This window comes from Calidris pugnax, unplaced genomic scaffold (genome assembly GCF_001431845.1).
Source record: "Calidris pugnax isolate Ruff unplaced genomic scaffold, ASM143184v1 scaffold8, whole genome shotgun sequence".
NCBI classification, from domain to species: domain Eukaryota; kingdom Metazoa; phylum Chordata; class Aves; order Charadriiformes; family Scolopacidae; genus Calidris; species Calidris pugnax.
In genome coordinates, this window is record NW_015090830.1 from 14005142 (window position 1) to 14026893 (window position 21752).

At 38.5% G+C, this 21752-nt stretch overlaps 1 protein-coding gene across 1 annotated transcript in view; it reads left to right on the forward strand.

The window, feature by feature from the left end:
* The window catches only part of GMDS (GDP-mannose 4,6-dehydratase), a 434505-nt gene that overhangs the window by 56511 nt on the left and 356242 nt on the right, over positions 1–21752 (forward strand). The window contains exons 2-3 of the mRNA XM_014941067.1: positions 14381–14425; positions 18067–18154. Coding sequence (XP_014796553.1) covers positions 14381–14425; positions 18067–18154 — 133 coding nt within the window. The remainder of the gene's footprint in view (positions 1–14380; positions 14426–18066; positions 18155–21752) is intronic.

Consider the following 21752-nt stretch of genomic DNA (forward strand, 5'->3'; position numbering starts at 1 on the left):
TTATGTGTGATAAACTAAGCCCTTAAGTTTATTTTTACTGGCATAAGAAATGTAGCATACAATGGCATACATAGCAGTAGAGCTATATTAATTCTAGCTGGTTTATTAAAGTATTCCCCATTCATGGGTATTATCAATTTGCTCACAAGAGTTAAAAGGAATCTTCTTCTCTTAAGAAATAATGATGAGAACCCTCCTGAAATGTTGCAATATTCCTGTATAGGCTTGAACTCCAGATGGAAAGAAGAGGTGGGAGGATAGCTTTAGACAGCAAGCTTAATGTTTTAGCCCAGTTATTGTGTGTCTGGTGATATCAAGAGGAAATAATTTTATAAAGGAGAAGGCCAGAGAAAGAAGTGATGAGATGCAATAGAAGGTCTTGCCAGCTGTTCTACAATGTACTCAATGACTGCTGACAGGGAAGCTGAAGGTTTCTTTCTGAGCCTTTCAATTGATTTAGTGCTGCTCCCTGACTCAGTTACCCCATAAGTCTGTCTTTTGTTTCCATGCTCCATCTAAAAAATATTATTAGTGTCAGTAAAGTCATCCATTAAAATTAGGAATTAATTAAAAATGGTCCCATAAAACGCTATCAGGGGTCAGTTAGCTGAATACTTGAATGACCCATGGACAGTAGAGGCTGGTAAGGTTTATACTACCTTAATAGCCTCTTCATTTTTCACTCAAGCTTTTCTTTTGGGCTTCAGTAGATCTGTTAAATTAAAAATGTGTTGGTGCAGCTGCCATACTGTTTCCAGCATTCTTAACATTGGTTTGTTCATTCCTGTTCAGTAAAAGCACATTTGAATGTGCCACTTAGAAATATTTCTGCAATTAAAAACAAAAAACACCTTCCTTTTTCCCTCCTAACAACAGGGTAAGTTTGCCTAAGAATTTCTGCTGGGACATGTGCTTGTTTATGTATTTTAATCAGTGTTCATTCCTGCTACCTGTTTTCTGGACTGTTTGCGTACATTGCTATAGTATTTGAGGGTGTTTTATAAACAATGTTATGCATAATAATTCATTTTATGCTTATGGCAAAAAAAGGCTTAAAACCAAATTTAAGTTGCTTGGGTGATATCAAACACAAATCATGCCAGAGGCAACAGTTGAGGCCCTGAAGGACTGTTCTTTTCATGTTTAAAGCTAGGAGGGACAGTGCAGCTAAATCTTTACCTCTTATTACAACATAATCTTTAGAGCTCTAGTTCTTGTCAGGAGAATGAGACAAACTGTGGGAATGACTTTGCAATTTGCACTTCAGCTGCATGGCATCTGCAAGAGTAATTTGTTTTACTCAGCCTTGCTATGCATTAAAAAAAGAAGAAAGATAATTTCTTTTAGTATATTGCACTACTAGTCTAGCATTTGTAGGATGCATTGTAGGATGCACTTGTATTAAGATTTTCCTTGAGCTGTAAATAAACAGAGCCAAAGTGAAGAACGATATTGCAAAGATGTTATTAATCATGTTACTAACTTCTAAGACTTTAGGAAAGCATAAATAGTTGGACATGGAGAAGGTTCCTGTGGACATCTGTGACTGCCAATCTCTGTGCTGCTTCTTGGTTTCTGACCACCTTCCACAAAATATCATTAGCACCACTGACTTTCATTTCTCTCTATTTGATGTGAAAAGTTAAATAGAAATGAAGTGTTTATAAATTACTAGCCTTCATGAAAGCATGAAGGACGCAGCATGATGCTCTGCAATAATCAGGATTCTGCATCAGTGAAGCATAAAACAGCTAAGCTGTCAATGGTATGGGGTGATCCAATGAGGAATACATCCACTTGTTTCTGTGTGTTCTTGGATGAAAACTGAACTGTTATCGATCAGAAATGCATTTGCCCCTATGCATGAAATGTTTGTGTGTGAATGATTCCTGATGCTCTTCAAGAGGTAGTGCCGTGCCTGCCTACTGCTTCTATGTAAATGAACTACTAAGAAAACTGTTCTTATGCAAGATAATATGAAATGCTTTTTACTGACTAGATACGAGCTTCTTGCATGTACCATCTGTATGCAGGCATGGGTATGTGGGGGAAAATATAGCTTGTCATCCTCAAGGCATGAAATGCATTAAGACTGTGTAAATAGACATCTGGAACCAAAGTCTTTGGGGGAAAAACTCTCCTTTCAAGGAAAGCAGCAGAACAGAATTAAAATGTGACAATAGTTGTGGGAAAACATAGTATTCACTGTTTGAATTGATCTGCATGTCAACTTTCACCGCAACTGGTAATTTTACCTTTTCTGATGTCAACAGGAGAATAACAAGCTCAACCTTTGGTGGTCCCACCCCAGTAATTTCGGAGAAATTCTTATATTGCACACCAGCAGAACGAGCATCCCTCCTTGCCTGCATGTCCTTATAGTTGTTCCCCAACTCCGTGGGACCCCTGCTGTTTACCTTTTGATGCAGATGTTAGTCACTTGATGGCTAAATTAGTTTGCCAAGTTGAGCTTCCCTTACAAAAGTACATGAGAATACCTGGAAATGTTTTCTTTCAAGTTTCAACATCCCTTCAAGTAAACCCCTGTCTTGAGTAAAATGGAAATGTCTGGGAAGGGAAAAAAATGGAATATTCGCTATGGATCCAGAAATGTTGTCATCTTTAGAAACAAGCAAACTTTCTAAAAGATATAGAAAAGTTGTATTCCCATCACAGGTTGTCCAGATATGCTCAGGGTGCTTGAATTGCAACACATGGCAAACTGCTGCATGTGCACCCAGCTGAAAGGGACCAGCTTTGCTCCAACTAGCACCCTTCTAGCCTGCCTGTTTGCTGAGTTGTTCGTGGGGAAACAAAGCAATATTGACAAACAAGATGTGCAAGCAAGAAGCCACAGTTTTTATTTGGAATTCTGCCGTGGGAGCAGCATGAGTGTGGCTGGAGGACTGCCTGGATCTGGGTCTTAGCCCAGGCAAAAGCCAGGTTGCAAGTGAACCTGCAAATATGAAGCAGGAAGACTTTTCCAAATAGTCAGCTGCATGGTGGTGGTAGTCTGTAACTCTTAACAGCACAAAAAGAAAGACCCGTGCGCTTCATTTTAGGAACTGCTTATCTGTACACACATCAGATAATCTTCTGCTAGGGGGCCTAGTGTATTATTCAAAGAAAAGGGCCATTTTGAGTCCTCATGTTTCTGAAAATGAGGCCTTCTTGCACTTTGTGATGTTTATGCTTGATGTTAACAAATCCAAGAGTTCTCTTCCTGTGCCTGCTATGGAAATTGTAAGTGTTCTTCTTAAAGAAGTTAGGATGTTGCCATTTTTAACTGCCAGTGATGTTTGTAATGAAAACTAGATATTATTTTCTTTGTGTTTGCCTTTTTGCAAAAACTGCTGTTTGTTCTGTTAAAGTGTACCCTCACAACCCTTGGCAATTAAAGAATTTTTATACATTTTGAGTAAGATTGTGATACTGTGTTGTTTGGCTTTGGTAGGCTGTTATTAACACAACCAGAAATAAACGTAACAACAGTTTGCAAAGTGAGACAGGCAGGTTTCCATAGTGTTTCCTGTAGTTCCTAGGCCGCAAAGCGATTCAAACGAACTGCTAAGAAACCTTGAGATTAGAGGAAATTAGTATGAATACAGACAAAAATGACTAAAATGTGTCCTGTGTACTAAGTCTCTCCACAGCTTGTAAAGTCAGTTAAATTTAAGTAGTTTCAGGTTTTGTGGAACAGCAGATGAAAGAAATTAAATGTTTGAGACAAGGCCTTTGAAGTAATTTATTTTGATGCTTCTTAAAGGCTTCTTTGTGGAAGTTATAAATAATACTTCTGTTTCAGAGATCTGTGCAAAACTGCATAATTCATTGGAACAAAACTGATATGGGAATACTTAAGCTATACAGTTGCTTTACCTTGATATATTTCTGTCCCAATCTTAATTAGGAAGCTGTTCACGAAGGTTAGCGAGGTGAAAGAATTCTTTTGAAAACTGCTTGAAGATGATACAAAGGGTTATTGCTAACTCAAACTGCAGGTGAATTTTAGTACTTTATGAATTGAAGAAATAGGTCTTTTGCTGACTGTTTTGTAGTAGTTGTCTATTCCAAATCCTGTTCCTGACAGATAGGATAAGTGAGCGTGATTGCTCACTTTTCCTTTCTAGTTCCCCTCAGGCAGGAACCTTGGCAATTAATGAAGCTGGGTGGTTTTTTCCCCCTTTCGAAGCTGACAAGGGAAAGCTGTGAAGTTGGGTACACAAGGCATTGTATGGTATCTGTAAATACAAGGATGACCTTCTGCAACCTTCTCTGGAAAAACATTGCATCCTTTTGCAGTCTATCGCCTAGATAATTCTTATCCTGCTTGGCTTCTCACCACCAGGAAGCTCAGTCCATGTGGCATCAGAGCACTTGATTAGCAAGAGCGGCGACATGGAACAGAGGTGTCAGGTCTAATGCCCAATTTCAGTCATTCTTTACTTAAATGTTTTGAACATGAGTGCATTTATTACATAGTTAAGCATCTTTACTAGCAGTTGTCATCGCTTACAGAGGAAGGTAGGCACTGTATGAATTCATAGTTCTGTTCATTCAATCGAGTTCTACCACAGAGTTCCTGTATTTCATTGTTACAATTCTACTATGGAACATACTGTATATTAAAAAAAAAAAAAGGAAATATCTCCTAGATGGTTTAAAAAAAACCCAAAACAAAAAACAAAAACCCCACAACACCCCTCCCCCCCCAAAAAAAACCCAACCTGTTGCTCAAAAATAGCTGACAAAATGTGAAATAGCTTCTGGGCATTCCATCTTTTGCCACACATTTTTATGGTGAATGTTATCTTTGGAAAAACTGGTTAAAAACATCATATTTAAATCTTTGTGGGCAATGTGCTTTTGAGTTTGTTAATTATTTCTCTAGATTTATTTTTTTTAAGGACAACTTTTTGGAAGGCATAGAAAGAACTTATTGACATAAAATTCCTTTTATTGTTGTTGTTTTTTCAATAAATTGAAGTGTAGCTTTATGTATCTAAGCCTCAAAATACTTCCCTTGTTGTGGGGAAGACAAGCATGTGTGTAGAGTGAGCTTTTGGGTACAACTCCTAAGAGTTCTCCGGTTACATCTCTCCCTGTTACTGTTTCTTCAGTTTCTCCTGAAGAAAAGATTATGCAAATACCAAATAAAGAGTTACGTAAAATGTTACACTTTGGTCCAAATATTTATATTCTTTCAGAAGAGTTTAGCTTTGGGATTTCTGTGGGGTTTTTCTTGTTTGTTTTGAAAATTCAATCATATTTCCTTTCCTATTCCATTGAAAAAGCATGAGGAAGGTTATTGCTGTGATAGGGGTTTTGTTTGGTGGTGTTTTTTTTATTCTTTTTCTTTTTTTTTTTCCCTATTAAATTTTATTCTTATTGTGTCCCTTCTTGGTTTAAAGAGAAATCTGAGCTGCCTGGAGTTCTGATCTGATGATGATCACACTTTGGCTTGCTGGTCTCTTGGCCACTCCGAATATTTGCAACTATGTGTGTAGTGTTGGTGCCACCTTTTAAAGACCTCTGTTACTGAAAACTGGGAAGTGTGAGAACCTTGAAATGAAAAGGTGGGAATTGCACAAACAAGCAGAGTTCCCGAAAAATCTATTTGTGCCTCTGTAGATGCCAGATCAGTAAAAACTGGGATCCCGCCATGCTGACCGGGAGAGGCAATACCTAAGAGTGTAATGATCAGTTGTATCACAAGTTATCTTGTCCTAGAACTTCAAATGTCTGGGAAACAGAGTGGTTTCTCCCATGACTTGCAGACTGTGTTATTGCAGAATCAGTGCTTTTCTTCCACCCAAGCAAATATTGCAAGTCTGAGAGCTTTTAAAGCTCTGAAATACCAAACTAGTATTCCTGACTGTATTTTCCAATTTCTAACTATGCAAAGATTTAAGAAAATACAGGTTGTCTTACTGTGCATTGCTTCTCTACTCCAATTGGAACATACTTGCTTTCTGGTTTTGTATTTCTCTGTAAATAAATCGTATTTCAGACTAAATTGCTATGTCCATATGTAAAGCTGAAGAATGAATTAAAAACCTTTTTCCCTGTCAACGGTCATTTGCTTCTCCTTCATTATGCTTAGGTTTCATGCAAAGATGATAGCAAGTGGGATGTTTATTTTGGTTTCTCTCAAATAACCGACCTTACACTCTGTTATGAAACAATGTCTTGGGCTAAACTTAAAGTAACGAACTTGGGCAGTGAGCAGCAGTGTGAGAGGCTGGTGCTACTATGGTGAAAGCAGCTTTAACCTCAGCAGCTGTGGTAGGCTGCTGCAGCGAAAAAATACAGCTCTGTCTGAAGGCAAGATGGGTCCATTGTTTGTGGTAGGGCATGTGTTGAGCTATGGTCATAAGTTCAGGTAGCCTCCCCAGTTACGGTAATAGTTATGTTACCGCTTGTGTTTTGGTTTTCCTCTGTAGGATGCTAAAGGTAAAGATGCATGTTGAGATTTCATCTTTTCCTCCTGTCAGTTCACAAAATTACCCATCTGTCTTAAACATAACAGACACTGTGTTTTTTCCAAAACCGTTTCTGGGCTTTATGATTTGTGGTTTCTTTTGTTGCTGCAACAAATCTGAAGCTTCAAATTTCGAGGTCAAAATTACTCGAGATGGCGTCCTGCAGCTTATTCCTGGGTTTCCTGGTTTCTTTGCTCAGTCCAGCTAGGTTCTCCCGTTTGGAGTTTCCACTGGTTTTGGGGTGAGCTTGCATTTGTTGCAGATTGAGGGGTTTTCCCCCTCCCCAAGAGGGCTGCAGCAGTGTGAGTCCCCTAATGGGGCTGATGGGTTAGTCTGAGTACTGAGGATGGGCACGTCCAGATGCTTGTAGCTGCTGCTGACTGGAGCTGCTATTACTGTTTTGGAAAGGTGAAAGATCATCTGATACCATAACTTTTTGGAAGCAGGAGGAAATAGGGATGGGCAAAACAATCATCTTGTGGGTTTTAAAACTGTTATGGATTTCCCATTGCAAACACCATAAGTAGAGGTTTTAATTTTCTTGTGGACTGTTGTCCATATGATTTGCATTTCCATGTTTATAGACACATACCTCTGATCCCTGTGGTTTCACCAGTGAGGCAGAAAAATATAGCTAGGTTGCTCTCAATTTCAGAGTTCATAACCAATTTGTTTTATATTAGTATACTGCTGACATTCATATTTGAAGAAAAAAGTAGCATATTATGGCTCATAAAGTGTATTCAGAAAAAGCTTGATCTTTAAAATCTTCAAAAGACTCTACTTATACTTTTCCTCTTTATAAAAATAGTTCTTTAGACACATCTGAAAACTAATAGATATTTTGAGTAGCTGAATGTTTGAGCAAACAGCCTCTGCATTTAGGGGCATGATTTTTAATTTTTTCTAAAAAGCTATCAAGAACCCAATTGTCATCCCTGGGAAATTTGTGGTAAGTGTATTTGGAAATAACACGTTAAGTGTCACAGGTTCATGTAATCAGGAAAAAAACTTAGTACACTCAGTTTGATGGTGTAACTTGTTTTTCTTGAGCTGAGATGCCGGCGGGGGAGCAGGGGGTTGTGTGGTAGATGCAAGCTGTTTAATTATTGTAGAATATCTTACATGTTTTAGACTGAAAATTTTACATTTTTAAATATCAACACTTGACAAAAAAAAAAAAAAAATCAGCAGCGTTGTAATGACATACCTTACTGTTGTTTGCTTAAGTTAAGCCGAAACTCATAACTGGTTGCCTTTTCTAATGGAGAGCAAATTCGAATTACACAAGCTGATTCTGTTCGTGTTGGCTTTAGAGTGGTGCAGAGGTTTGTTTAAATGAAGTGTCGGTGCTGAGGTTTACAGTAGAATAGCTATAAATATTGATGATATGAATAATGTTGTTTTGGATGAAGATAACTGGAGGGAGGAAGGAAGGAAAAAAACCTTGTTGCTGTTGTCCGTAACTTGCAGTTGCAGCTCTTAATTTAACTTAATAGTTTACCAGTGGAATAGCGTGTGAGGTCAGATGGAGCTCAGACTAGGAAATAACATGGTGATTCACTTTTCCAAAGCAAATTTGCTTTTCTTCTACTTTTAAACAACTCTTAATTGAAATAGAACAGAGTAGCGTAATTAGAACATTTTTGTTGTTGTTACTAATGATAACTTTTCCTTCTGCTTAATTTTTAAATTTTACTGCAGTTAATGCATTACAAAAACCCTTCAATTAGGTGAGGAATGTTTTAAAACAAAGAAAGATTATTTTTTTTTTAATATTTATTACCTTTTGACGTTCTTTTGACACAGAAACAAAAGGACACTTGTTTTCCTATTCTTACTTGGCCAGAATACAAATCAAAATAGCAAACTAACTACTGCATTTGGAGGGTGGCAGCTTTAATAAATCAGTTAAGTACTTCAGAGTTCATAATTCTTCCTTTTTTCAGTATGGAGAATTTTTTATGAACACTTTAATGCATTACCTCGAGTATTGCCTTGAAGACTTGAGACAAAGTGCAGCACTGTTCTGTTTAAAATGGCTGCAAAAAATTACTGATTTCCTCCATAAATAATTGGAAATGATTAGAAGTATGCATTTTCAGCAAAAGTAACATTAAACTGTATTACTCTTTTGGCCTTTTTTTTTTTTTTTTTTTTTTTGTACGTGTTTTTCAACCAATTTCAAAGATTGTCATATTCAGAAAGAGTTGTTCAAAACCTCTGTAATGGTACAACAGGTAAAGCCTACAAGTTTTTCCAGACTGTAAGGCAATCTCTTCCTTACGTGTTTGAAAAGCTGGGAATGCAGGAAAGAGCTAAAATTGCAGCCAGGGTTTCAAAGGAACAAACAAAGAGAAGCATAATTCCATTTCCATTATAGGGGAACATTCTTGGGAGTTCAGAGCAGCAAACTGAGAACACACCAGCCAAGCCATTTCTAAATAGAAGGTGTAGAGCTGCAATGAGCTGTTTTCCCTTCGTGCATCACAGTTCTGAGCACCTCTGCACTTAGGAAACTAAGATGTTCCTAAGACCTTTAAAAACCCCTCTCTTCCTTCTCTTTTTTTCTTTCTTTTTTTTTTTTTTTTTTTTTTAGGAAGGCTGTTTTGGAGTGCTACAAACAAATGAATAGTTGTTATTATGGATTTTATTAAAGCAGCATTTAAATGATTTTCGAGTGGCGTGTGTTCCCTGCCACCACACTCCAGCTTAATAAGCCACTGAAATAGCATAAGCTTGTAACTATGCAAAAGTTTTAAACTTGATGAAGCAACAATTTATTTGCAAGGCTACTAGTGGCATTGGTTCTGCCTATTTTAATGGAAGTACAGATTATTCATTAAAGAAGGCTAAATGAAAATGGTGACAGTGCACTGTTGGTGATGTTACTGGAGAAAGATCCCTTTAAGAAATAAAAACCATGTCCTGTGGCTTAATGTGTGCCTCTTTTCTCCACGCACCACCCCCCAAACAGATTAATTTAACCCATCAATATTTAACTTCAGCAGAGCACAACTATAGTTTGTAGTTCAAAAGGAATTTAGAGCTGCTATAAATAGCCTTGGTAATTGACAACATCTATAATTGAACTTCCAAGAACTCACCTTTGTAGTGTTATTCTGAAGGGCATGGCTCTACCCTTGCTTAATTTTGAGTTTTATAAGTATAACCAAATCTGGTACTTCACGTGGTACATGGAAAATGATGGCATTTTTTTTTCCAAAGGAATAATAAAGTCTGAAAATCTGATATTTGTGACAAGTGGAAGTACAGAGCAAAACTAAAAGCATATAGCAAATGGACAGATATTTCATCATACACACCCACCTTAGAAATATCAAAAACCCAGTACCTCCCTCAAACAGTTCATCTGACAGTGGGTGTGTTGCATTTTTATGTTCTCAGGCTTTATTGCTAATCTGTTTGCTAATGGGTAGACATGAGGAATGAGGGAGATGACACGGTGGTCATGTTCTTCCCTGCTGTGTTATCCTGTGAAGTCTCGCTTTTCAAGCAACAGTGTCACTTATCGCTGGGAGTTAGGTTTGGGAATCTGATATTAGCAGGTCCCTTATTTCAGAAAACAGAGTTGGGCTGTTGGTGGGTAGTTTCTGTAGGGGTCTTGCAGTAGGATTTCTCGCAATCCTTGGCATGGCTTTGGGATTTCCTAACGTGACAGGTTTGTAGGGTATATAATTTTTGCCACCATACTGTGGGGATGTTTCTTCTCAAATGTCTATACTGTCCCCCTGCAATGGCAGCCCTTTTTCCTCCGTTACGGTCATAATGCACTTGTGTCATTTGTGTTAGGTTTTCAATTCCTTTTCCCTCCTTTTGAAAAAGCACTCCATGTATTTCTGGAGTTCTAGGAATAGTAGTAAAAAGAACCCTATTCCTCTTCCTCTTGGTCTCTTTTCGCTTGTTTCTTCATCTAGTACTTTCTTCTACTCCCCCAGCAGGGAGGAGCTGTGGGGAAGAAGGGGTCCCCTCTAAATTACAAATGCTCAGGTAAAGCGTAATCTAGTTCTTGAATCCAGGAGCTGTGCGGAAGGATGTCCACATCAAAGGAAGAGGATGGATATGTCATACATTTGGAGTTACTTTATAACCTTCTCTGAATTTGTTAGTATAAATCCAAAACAAGTCCATTACAAACGGGATTTCCCTGTGTAGATTGTCACAAAATAAAGGAGATTTGGATTGTTGAAAAGGCTATTTAACTCCTCTTGTTTTCAGTTTTCTGTATAAATGATCCTATTCTTTGCTCATAGATCAAGTCAAACTTGATACATTTTTAATTCTAGATGTTTGTAGCAAAGCACTAACTCGTTCATGTCTCCATTTCTTCATTTCATTGGAAGAGGTTTTCTTTGATAGTCTGTCAAAGCTTATTGAAGTTCTTGACATTAACTGCTATATTAAATATAAAATATTGCATCCTAAAGTAGTCTCACTAGTTTATGTGACTGTTTTCTTTTGTCTGGGATCTTTACAGACATGTTGTAAGGCAGCTGCAGTTGGAAACCTGCTACTGTGTTTTGGAAGCCAGCTGAAGTACCATTCTTTGTATGTGCTTTCAAACTCCTATTTGGCTAAAGGTTGAGTAGTGATTCTTCAAGTCTGATATGTCAGATTGTGCTGATGAGGAACTGTTTTAACTGAGGTGGTTTATTTAATCAGTCTTGTTGAACGGTTTTGACCGCTAAAGCTGGTCAGACATATCTGTTCAGTGCCAGGTTTCATTGCAATCCTACTTAGTTTGTAGGCTATTGTCTTTTAAGACTGATAGTTTGGCCACAGACAAAATGACCTCCTTCTGTCTTCTGAATTTTTGTGGATTTGTTATAAACTGGATAGCAATGGCTGGGTGCTTTACATTAGCAAAAGTAAGCTCTTAAATGTAGCAGTGCTTCTAAAATAGAATAGCATACTGCCCAGTGGAGACAACACAGAAACCAAGCTCTCTAATCTGTGTAGACTGTCTTTTTTACTTTGCTTTTGTGATTGGCTTTGGGGACTAGGGTACCTATAGCCACCCGAATGATTGGATTAGTCTCTGGGATGCTAATGCCTTGCTGGCTGCATGTGTTCACTGCCACCTAAGCTGGTATTGTTTTTTTCAGTATTAAGGAGGACATGATTTAGACTGATAGTATTGGAGTAAAACACTTGATGAAATAAGATCAAGATGACTATAAGCATTTCTTACAAAAGGGGAGACCCTGCCCCCCCCGTCCCTAACCTCATGGATCAGACCAAGTCATGCACTTCATGATGGTCTGTTACTGCTCAGATGCAAACCAGGAATGGATATGGTTGGCAGCACGTGGCTCAATTAAAGCAAAATCTGCTAACCCTAACAAAAATTGAGATTTCTTGCTAAGTGCCTAGATCCTCTAATACTCCTTTCCTAGTTTAGTGATTCCTGAATCTTGAAAGCTCTGCTTGTAGTATAAGCGGAAATCAATAGATTTGGTAGCAAAATTTATATGCATAACGCAGTCTCCTATTGATAAAGGTTTAAATCACTTCATAGAGCTTACTTAATATTATTTACTTCTTGACCTCATTAGGGAAAGATGGAAACCATACTATCCTTACAAGCTGCAAACTCTTTGACACTTTGATCGGTGTTCTGATTGCGGTTTGCATTGACAGCTGCTGTACTGAAAAAGAAAAGGAAAGGAAATGTGAAACCTGGGGGCCATGTGTGATACGGTATCGCAGTGCAGGACAGCATGAATCTGCATTGTGTGTGATTACCAGACAGTAAATCAGCTGTGCTGTGCTAGAGCCAGAAACCAGTAGCTTTCACACTTGCTGCCTGTTTCCCACTCATTGTAAAGCCCTGCCCTATCACTTGATAGACCTGGAAAGGAAGCGCAGAGGAAGCGAGTGCCACTGCTGGTTCAAAATGTTCCAGGGCAACTGGAAAGTTTGAGCAATGGCCTGGGTGAGAAGAACAAGACCTTATTGACAGGGTTCAATCCCAGTCAAGTCTGTTTCCCATCAGCTTCCTAAGTAATCACAGACTTTCTTTTTTTCATCTCCTTTGCACTCTGGGTCTCCCACTTTCACTTCCTACATATTTTATATATTTATTCAGAGGACTGAGAAACCAAGGATAATTGGGAAGGTTTCTTCCCTGGATCCACCTCTCCTAAATCCTAGAGGAATTACTAATGAAATAGATGACTATATTAAAGGTAGTTGTCATGCCCCCCTTTGCCCCCATGTTTCTCCAGAGTTTCCATTGCACGTTCTTTGAATTCCTCCTTTCTATAGGGTCTTTTTGTTTTCATTTGATATACAGAAATTCATACTATTCCAGTGATACCATGGCATATGTAGTTTCTCATGTTGCAGATCAACTGGTGTCATAGACTGTTGGCTTATGGCACTTTATAAGTTATGTGAACACACACATGTTGTGGGAGAAGTATGGAAGCTGAGGCTTTCTTTTTTGCTTTCGAGCTCTTCTAGACTGTGTAAGACTTTGTGAAACATTTATACTATAAAGCCACTCACTTTTTCTAATGTTGCAGTTTTAAACATACAGCAACATACCCCTTGTACGCTGCACCGTGCCATTTTGCATAGACTTAGGCATGATTTTGCCATCAGCATAGTAAGCAGTCTCCACTGGCAACCCTGCTGCAATAGGGCCTCCTGCTGCATCTCAGATGTCTTAATTTCAGTATCTTATTCTGCTTGGGCTTCCTAGGAGACAATAAAAGTTAATTTAATCTGAGGTGTGAGAGGTTTTTCTCTGGAGAAACATGCTTTTAAAAAGAGGACCGAGGAGATGTCTGTTTAGTTTTGTGCTTGAATATCTCTGGCCATGATCACCTCAGAGTAGATCCACATAGCAGAGTTTAAGAATGTAAGCATAGGTGGCATCTCGTGTTTTTATGGTCTTTCTGTAGCAAGTCAATTGACTATGGTGGAATAGTCTCACATGTTAAAGAAACAACCAGGTCAAAAACTCAGTGAAAAGATGCAGGCTCTTGGGGCATGGGTAATGTTCACTGTATTGGTGAGTGAGCACTCTTCTGGAGGGGTAAACTGCTGAGTTTGTGATGGTGCATACACATTTAGAAGGATAATGTGACTTATTGTATTTGGTAATCCTGGTACTAGTGATGCCAGCAAAATCATCTTATTTCAGGTAAACATGCACTAGCATGTGTTTTAGAGTATTTGCTTTTTGGGAGTTTAATAGTTTAAGTTTGACAAGGATTTAAAAGGAAGGTAGAAAAAAAAAAAAAAACAAACAGAAAAAAACCCAAACCAAACCAACCCAAACTCCCAACCCTCAACAATATATAAAATGTGAAAATGGCTTGCATTCTGTAGTATAAATATAGGGTGTGCTAGGGATGTTTTTGAAACCTCAATTGGTCAGGCAGGCAGAATTATTGCTGCCTGAAGGAGCGTGTGTGCAAGGGAGACGCGAGTGTGACACAGTGCTACAGAGGCACGTCAGTTTGCTGAGTATGCCAAGCGTCCACCGATTTTTCTAGAATGTTTTTGCTTCCCTATCTCCAAAATAGTTCAAATTCAATAACTGTGGTTAGGATATTTTGGAAAGACATCCCCAGGCACTTTATTATGGAACTTGGGAAGAGATTCAAGAGACAGCAGTTCTCAACCAGCATTTGTAAGCAACTTATCTTAAAATACACTGCTGCTTAATCTAAAATTAACCAAAAAGCATCTATAGTATTTTTAGGTCAGTGTATAAATCTGGAGAAATCAAAGTATATGCTTGCTACCCAGTTAACTCATTGAAATCTTTTTTTTTTTCTTCCCTTTTTTTGAGACCTTAACCAGTCCAAATCTCCCAGACCAATTCACTGTGTTTCTAACACTTTACTATATCTTACTCTTCCCAGGATGGATCGTACTTGGCTGAGTTCCTGCTGGAAAAAGGCTATGAGGTGAGTGACTTGGTGACCGGCTGTGAGCTGATGGAGTCGTTTGGATGCTGCAGCTCCGGCTTCCTCTGCTTCTGTCCTTCTCTGTGTATGTTTTCCACTCCAGCCCTAGATAACAAATCAAAACTCCAGAGAGGAATGTGCAGCATGGCCTGTAATCATGCCAGCTTATTGTACTATTTATCATCTAATGTCCACTGGTGGATTCCCTCTTCTCCTCGGGGTATAGCTGCTTTGCATGTTTCCCGCCAACTCAGATAAGCAGTGACCTGTGAGAGCCAAAACTGTAAGGAATTAGGGAATAATTTATGATGCAATGTACCACATAAAGGAATAAGAATCTCTTGTTTGTTCTCTCCCCACCCCACCCCCCCTCACTAAAGGCCCTTTTATTTTGGCAGTTATACTTCAGCAAAACCTTGCATTTTGCTTTCTCTGATTAAAAATAAAAAGAAAAAAAACCCAACAAACACCCAAACCCAAAAATATACTTTGTTAGTGTTACTTTCCACCCCTTCTCTTGGATTAATTATGTTCCTGCTTAGCACATGATTTTTATTTACCTTTTCCTTAAAATGAAGGGATTTCCTTAAAATTATTCCTTCTTGCTGCATAACTTTCCCTGGCAAAATTGTCTTTTTTGTGGCCCAGCAAAGCAACAATCACAGTATTATGGTGTGATTCAATGGTTTTGAACTGTTGTGGGCATATACATGAAAATGTTTACCTTCGTGGTCATGGAAGATGCTTCCAAAATGTACAATAATGGAAGGAAAGCATTGGTCAAGTTAATCTCCCCACAATATAGCTTTCTTGGCTTTTAGTTAAAAGCTGATGCTCGTTCTGAGATTGGATTTCATTACTTCTGTTGTAATACTGCTTCATATCTTAGTGAGAAGTCTCCTCTCAGCCAGCCTGTGCTTTCTATGCTGCTGCATATGCTTAGTCTTGCCTTCCTTATTTCATTCTTTCTCCTGCTTCGTTGATATCTGCTTATTGGTGTTGGTTTTTTCCATGTTGTAAATTGATTATTTTTATGATTTCTCCATTCTGTTTGGCGAAGAGAGATATCATAGTGGTTGCATTGTGGCAAATGCACATGCTCTCGCCTAGTCCACAATGAAATTGGGAACTGCTAACTGCAACTAAAATGAAATATAACCCTTTCCACAATAGAAGGGTTACAATAATTTGGTATAGGCTTTTTTTTTCCTGTTCCTCAAGTCTCCATTTATTTGTTGGAATTCTTTCCTGTGTTCCCAGTTCTTGAATAACTGAAAACAAGAATACAGGTGATAACTGATTCCCTCCCTAACTAAGGTGGTTTGTTCAACCTTTTCTAAAAAAAATTTCAATCTATTCAAAGATCAAGTCCTATTGAGAAAAATCCACTGATCTTACATTCTTAACTAGATTAACCAGTTTGCACACATTTTGGCTTGTCACAAGGTTTGCATTTCACCTGTCCTATGTAGACAAAGGTACCTTTCATCAGTTTTTTTTTTTATGGTGCTATTGCTGTCATGGATTAAGCATTTGGCAGATTTTCTTTCTCTTGTACGTGCATACCAGAAAAAGGAGTGGGAGAAAGAAAAGCTGGGTTTGCATGTTTTCTTGTTATCGCTGGATGCAACAGGCTCTCTGGATATGTTTCTTTGCTGAAACTTTTTGAAATCCTGGGGTGATTGCATTTAGTACATCTCATTGGTCAAATGTTGGTATCGCAGTCATTCAGCTGACACAAAGCTCTTGCAAGCACAGTCTTTCATCAAGCTGTGAGGCTTGCTGGCAAGATTTGACTTATTGGTCAATGGTTTGTGTGAACTTGAATTTCAGCACGACTTCATTCAGAGATAGATAATTCAGAGCTCAAGAAGTCTCTCATCAGGACTTTAAGCCAAAATATTTAATTTTGCTGGAAGAGTTGTAGAGCATTTAGCTTCTTTCAGAATAATTTGATGTTTTAAAACTGCAAAATCTGATTTATTTTTTAACGCAGCAGAACAGGTGTTCATTTGAGTACTCGAAGTATTTCCAGCATCTTTTGCAAAAGTGAAGTTGTTATGGAAGTGTCTTTTTTTACAAAGAAACACTTTCCAACCTATGTCCCTATACATTATCCCCACATTTTATAAATAATTATTTTGATAGGGCTTTTAACTATGTAACTTTGAAAATTTGTCTCCATAAATTCATTATTTGATGGAAATTTCTTTTTCGGCCATCTTTTGAATTTCCACATTGATCCTCAAAATGCAGATGTTTTACTCAGTTGTGGAAAAAATAGCATTTGAATTGTAGAACAAGGTACGTTGTGAGCCTGTTGTGTGGCTGGGCACATAAGATTTTATGCAAGGAAATTGGCATCATAAATTTCACTTGCAAATCATGAAGATATTCAGCTATTATTAGAGATCTTGCCACCAAAATGTAATTTGTAAAGCAGCAAATCGGTCTCACTCTGCAGTTGTGCCTACCCTTTTATTGAGTTACGTTTCAGACTTATGATTATTGACTGTTTTTATTTCATCTTAGCTTGAGTTGTGTGTAAAACACAAATCCCCCAAACAAAGCTAAACTGAAAGCCAAAATGCTGCCTGTTCCTGCTGGTATAGTCTCGCAAGTACAAATTCATATGAAGTGAGAGAGTAAAGCAGTGGCCCACCCCAACCCAAGTGTAGGATGCATCAAGTTGTAAGGGATCACTTTCCGAAACAATAAAGGGCAGGAAAATCTGGAGGACAGTCAGCCGCTGAAGTTTGCTTTCATCTGTGCAAGCACAATTTCTGCAGCTGGTAACCTAAGCTAACACGAATTTTGGCAGCAGGAATGGGGATTCTCACATAAGGAGGAAACAGGATCAGTATTTGAACAATTTCTCTAATGTGTTAGACACAAATGGGCTTTTCTTTAATGTTAGTCAGAACCAGTGGTGGTTTTTTTCACTGGCTTATTTATCATGGCTGGTTAAAGGAAGCTCCTAACCTGTGTTTCAGCCTTAGGCTTGCCTGTGTGTCTTGTAACCCACCGGAGAACACTGAGTCATGAGGTCCACAAAATAACACTGACTGTTCTGGCTGCTCTTCCAACACCTGAGACAGTGAATAACAGCTGTTTTCTAAAATATTTGTGCCTTGCAGCTGCTGCCCCTTCTTTCCCCTTGTCTTTTTCTTCCCTGCTCTCTGCCCCCTTTCTCATTTCTCTCGCCCTGTCTCCTGCTGCTGCTTTTTCCATGCCCACCATCTCTGAGGAAAGACTCGGCAACCAGGTAGAAGGGGTTATCTTGGGTTTCACGTATTGCTTCTCCAACTCCAGTAATGTTGGCAAGTCTCACTCGCTAGGAGATAGTGCTCTAGGGCAATTCAGTGTGTTTTCTCTACTGCGTCTGGTGCTTGGGCTGCTAGCGGTGTCAACAAGGGAGAAGGTGAAACCACTGAAGGGTACTAAAAAAAATAGTACAGCAGCAGAGCTCATCTCCAAGTATTTTATTATGGTTTGGGTAACTATCTGCCTTCAGGAATAGAGACGATATCTGATCACCTGATATAAGGGCTAGGCCCATGTATATGAAAAGAGCGATGATGAACAGTTTTTTCTTAATGTTTACCACTTTCCTTTTGCATCTTTCCTTGTTCAATCCCCAGGTGCATGGCATCGTTCGTCGGTCTAGTTCTTTTAATACAGGCCGGATTGAACACCTGTATAAGAACCCACAGGCTCACATTGAAGGAAGTAAGACTTTGTTTTTATATTTAAGATGGTGGTGGTTGGTTTCTTTTGGTTTTCCTGTTTTGTTTGTTTTGTTGTTCTTGTTGGTATTTTTTTTTTCCATTTTCAGTCTGTGGTGTATGTTTGGTGGAAAAAGGTCAGTGGGAGCAGGAAGGGAATCCCAGTTTCCACTACCTATACGTTATTAATGAGTAGTTATTTTTAAGCTGTGTTTGACTTATGATTGGTTATTTAAAACAAAAAAAACAAACAAAAAACCTTGACAGCTAAGTTTCCCTTTTCTCTGTTTGTTAGCTAGCTGCTCTATCTTGGAAAGAAAAGTGATCATTTTTCTCTGATGAAAACATGACACAAAGTATAGATACTCTTGTGTGTGTGAATTACCAAGAGGGCAAATTATGAGAGGGGCCAAGAAAGGCACTTTCTGTTGTGTAGAGATGCTGACACAGTTCACACACAGCTGGCCAGTAGCAACTGAAAAATGGCTGGGCCTGCAAAAAACTATGTGAGGTTCAAAACACTGAGATATCGGAATAGTAGAATGTGTTTTTTTGAAGCAGTTATCTTAAGCATTGCACTTCTGTTTCCTTGTGAGCTTCTTAGTGCCTGATGGAGGTGAAGGTCTGGGGACAGCCTGTATGACAGCATGAGTAAGACATGATCATCTTACTAATGACAGGAAGAACAAATCTTTGTACCTTCTGAATTTCTGCATCCAAGGAAACTATTACTTGTTTTTCCTGAAAAGCAGGCATTGCTTCTGGAAACTTGCTAACAATTTACTGTATTCTCTGTTACTGATGATAATTTGGAAAGCAGAAATTATTAACTTTAGTGTACACTTTACAAAAAATTGACTATGTTACTCAAGGTTAACTGGACACTTGATGAGAAGAAGCTCAAATGTTGGATGGCTCCAGTTCAGCAGAAGGATTGAACATTTTAACAAATGTGTAGTTCTCTACACTATGCATATTTTGTAGAGTTGTGCAGATTGACGGTGTCCTAAATAGTCCAATTTCAGGAACTGTTAACACTAAATATCTCCATGATGTACATGAATCTCATGTCTTTTGAAGCCTGCTTCCCACCATGGTTAAACAGAGTCTGATTTTATCCAATTGTAATATATAATGCAACTTTTAGAATTCACTTGACCTTTGTTTATAATTTTTTTAAAATATTGAATTTCTGACATGGCTTCAGTGGTATTTGCTGTGAATGGCTGCTACTTACTGTACATTGCTACTTAAAATACCTGATTGAGGGAGGACTTAAATAAAATATCTCCATGAAGAATACTGAAACCTGTGCTTCCTTCAAAGACAATATAAGAACTTTGTTTCCCATGACTTACATCCATGTATCAAAGGTAAAATGAAGCAAAAGAAATCCAACAGGAACCTGTGCATTGTGAGGAACATCTTGTGAATATGAGAAGTGATTTGAGTAGACAATGTAGATCATGATAAATATGTATGCAAACATTTAAGGAACAGGATGGAAGAAAGGAAAAAGAAAGCAGACCTTAAATGTTTTTCCCCCACTTATCTCATTTTCCTTTGACTGAGGAATGCAGCCATATGAATGGGAGAAGGAGGAGGAATTGGACTTGGAATCTCAGGAAAGGCTGCTCTATGGAAACTGTTTGGAAACAATGGGTTTCCAGTCAGTACTGGAGGAAGCAAAGCAGCAACAGCGGTTGATGTGAGCAAACCCTAATTTTGACTTTGCCCTGTGTGCTCTTCCCATGAGGAACTGATTATAAATCTTTGCACCAAATAAACCCTATTTCTAGTAAGTCTTTCCACTTATCCCATTGTTCTTGAAAGACCTTTTTCGTCAGAAAATGAACAAAGCCTCATGCCCTGCCCTGCTTCATAAAAGCCATTTTGGTGAGAAGCTTTGAAGACTTGATGGTAGACCAAAGTGGGTGTTCTCCTTTGAGAGCTTTAAATTTGAGGTAGTTGTGGGAGGGTATCTCTGATGCTTGGCTGAGCCTAGCTGGCAGCTTACATTTCCCAGGAAGCTCCGAGACTGCTCTCTGTCCTGGGGATGGCGGCAGAACTGGATGTCTTTGGTGTAGGAAGAGGGAACCAGTTGCTTTTTCAGAGTCTAGGGCTCCTGCAGAGCTGCTGCTGTTGCTCCCTGGGCTTCCATTTGTACCAGTGTCCTTTGCTCCATCCTCTGAAAGGACAGGAGGATTTTGTTTAACTCCCAGCCCAGGTATGCAAAGGAAGAAGAGGACCCCTTGTTGCCTAGGGGAAGCTTTATTTTCTGGGACAGAAAGAATAGTGCCTTTGGGTTCTTCCCTCCTCCCACCAGCCCACAAAGTTGTCCTGAAAAAGGTGATACCTGTCATCAGAGAAGTTGGTTAGATCTCTACTTAACATTGCAAGAAAAATGCAGCAGTTGTTAAGGTGGCCTAGACATCAACAGTTTTGAGGATTGCAGATTGACATCAATATCTACATAGATTTATCCTGTAACCATTTGGGAACTTGTGCATGCTGTGGCCCACAGACAGAATGGGCATTGTATATTGAATTTCATTTGGGAAGCAGGACAGTTGCATTCCATACAAGTGGAAGCATGGTGGTGTTCCAGCACAGCCTGTATAGAACTGGTGGCAGAAATAAAGGCAGCCAACACCATGGATAATTGATGTGTATGCACTAAAAGGGTCATAACCTGCTTGCTAGTCCTCATATTGAATCACAGTTGTCTGTTTGTTAAAAAAAAAAAAAGTTGCATTACCATTCCCTTACCTATTAGCCACAGCTTCAACTGGATTTTGAAGTCTCTTCAGAACTGTCCTTTTCAAGCAATGTGAAAGTAGATTTCAAGAATATACTGTGACCTGCTGGGCTGCATCACTTTATCAACCTGAAGACCCTCTTCTTGGTTTCAGGATTTAAAAAAATAAAATAAATCAGGTTGTTTATATCTGTAGGTGATACTGCCCCCTAAAAGTGGTGACCACTGTCAAATGGGAAGACTGCTAAACTGTGCTGAAATAGGGATTTCTTCTTTTTCCTGGAGTTAGTGCAATGTAACAATTTTATTGAGGTCAAAAATATCAAATGAAAATCTATATAAATATGGCAAGTAAACATAAACAGTTAATTCATCAATAGGTATAATAAGGTTTTTCTTTTTGTTGAATATATATGTGAATAGCACTGTAGTGGTGTGATGGCTTTTTGTGGTTTTGGTTTTTTTATTTATTTTTTTAATAAGAGGAAAGTGAGACCTGTTTTATCAGAATAAGTTTCACTTCTGTAATAATTTCTTGACAAGTCAGGGTCTGAAACCAAGGACAAATTGACAGGTCATTGTAACCTGCTCCTAATTTTGACAGGAGCTGGTCTCTGCTCTTACCTACTTTTTCCCACACAAATTAGAAAATAATTCAGTCAGCAAAGAATAAATAACAGCTGGATGACTGATGTATCTAACCACATATGAGATTTTGCAATGTAACATCATAAAGCATGTTTCATTGACAGTTACAGTGTTCTCTGAAATTCCTTCCCAGTGCGTATCTATATTTTCAAATGGAAAAACAATAGTAATAAATGCAGTGGGTTGTATTGGAAGG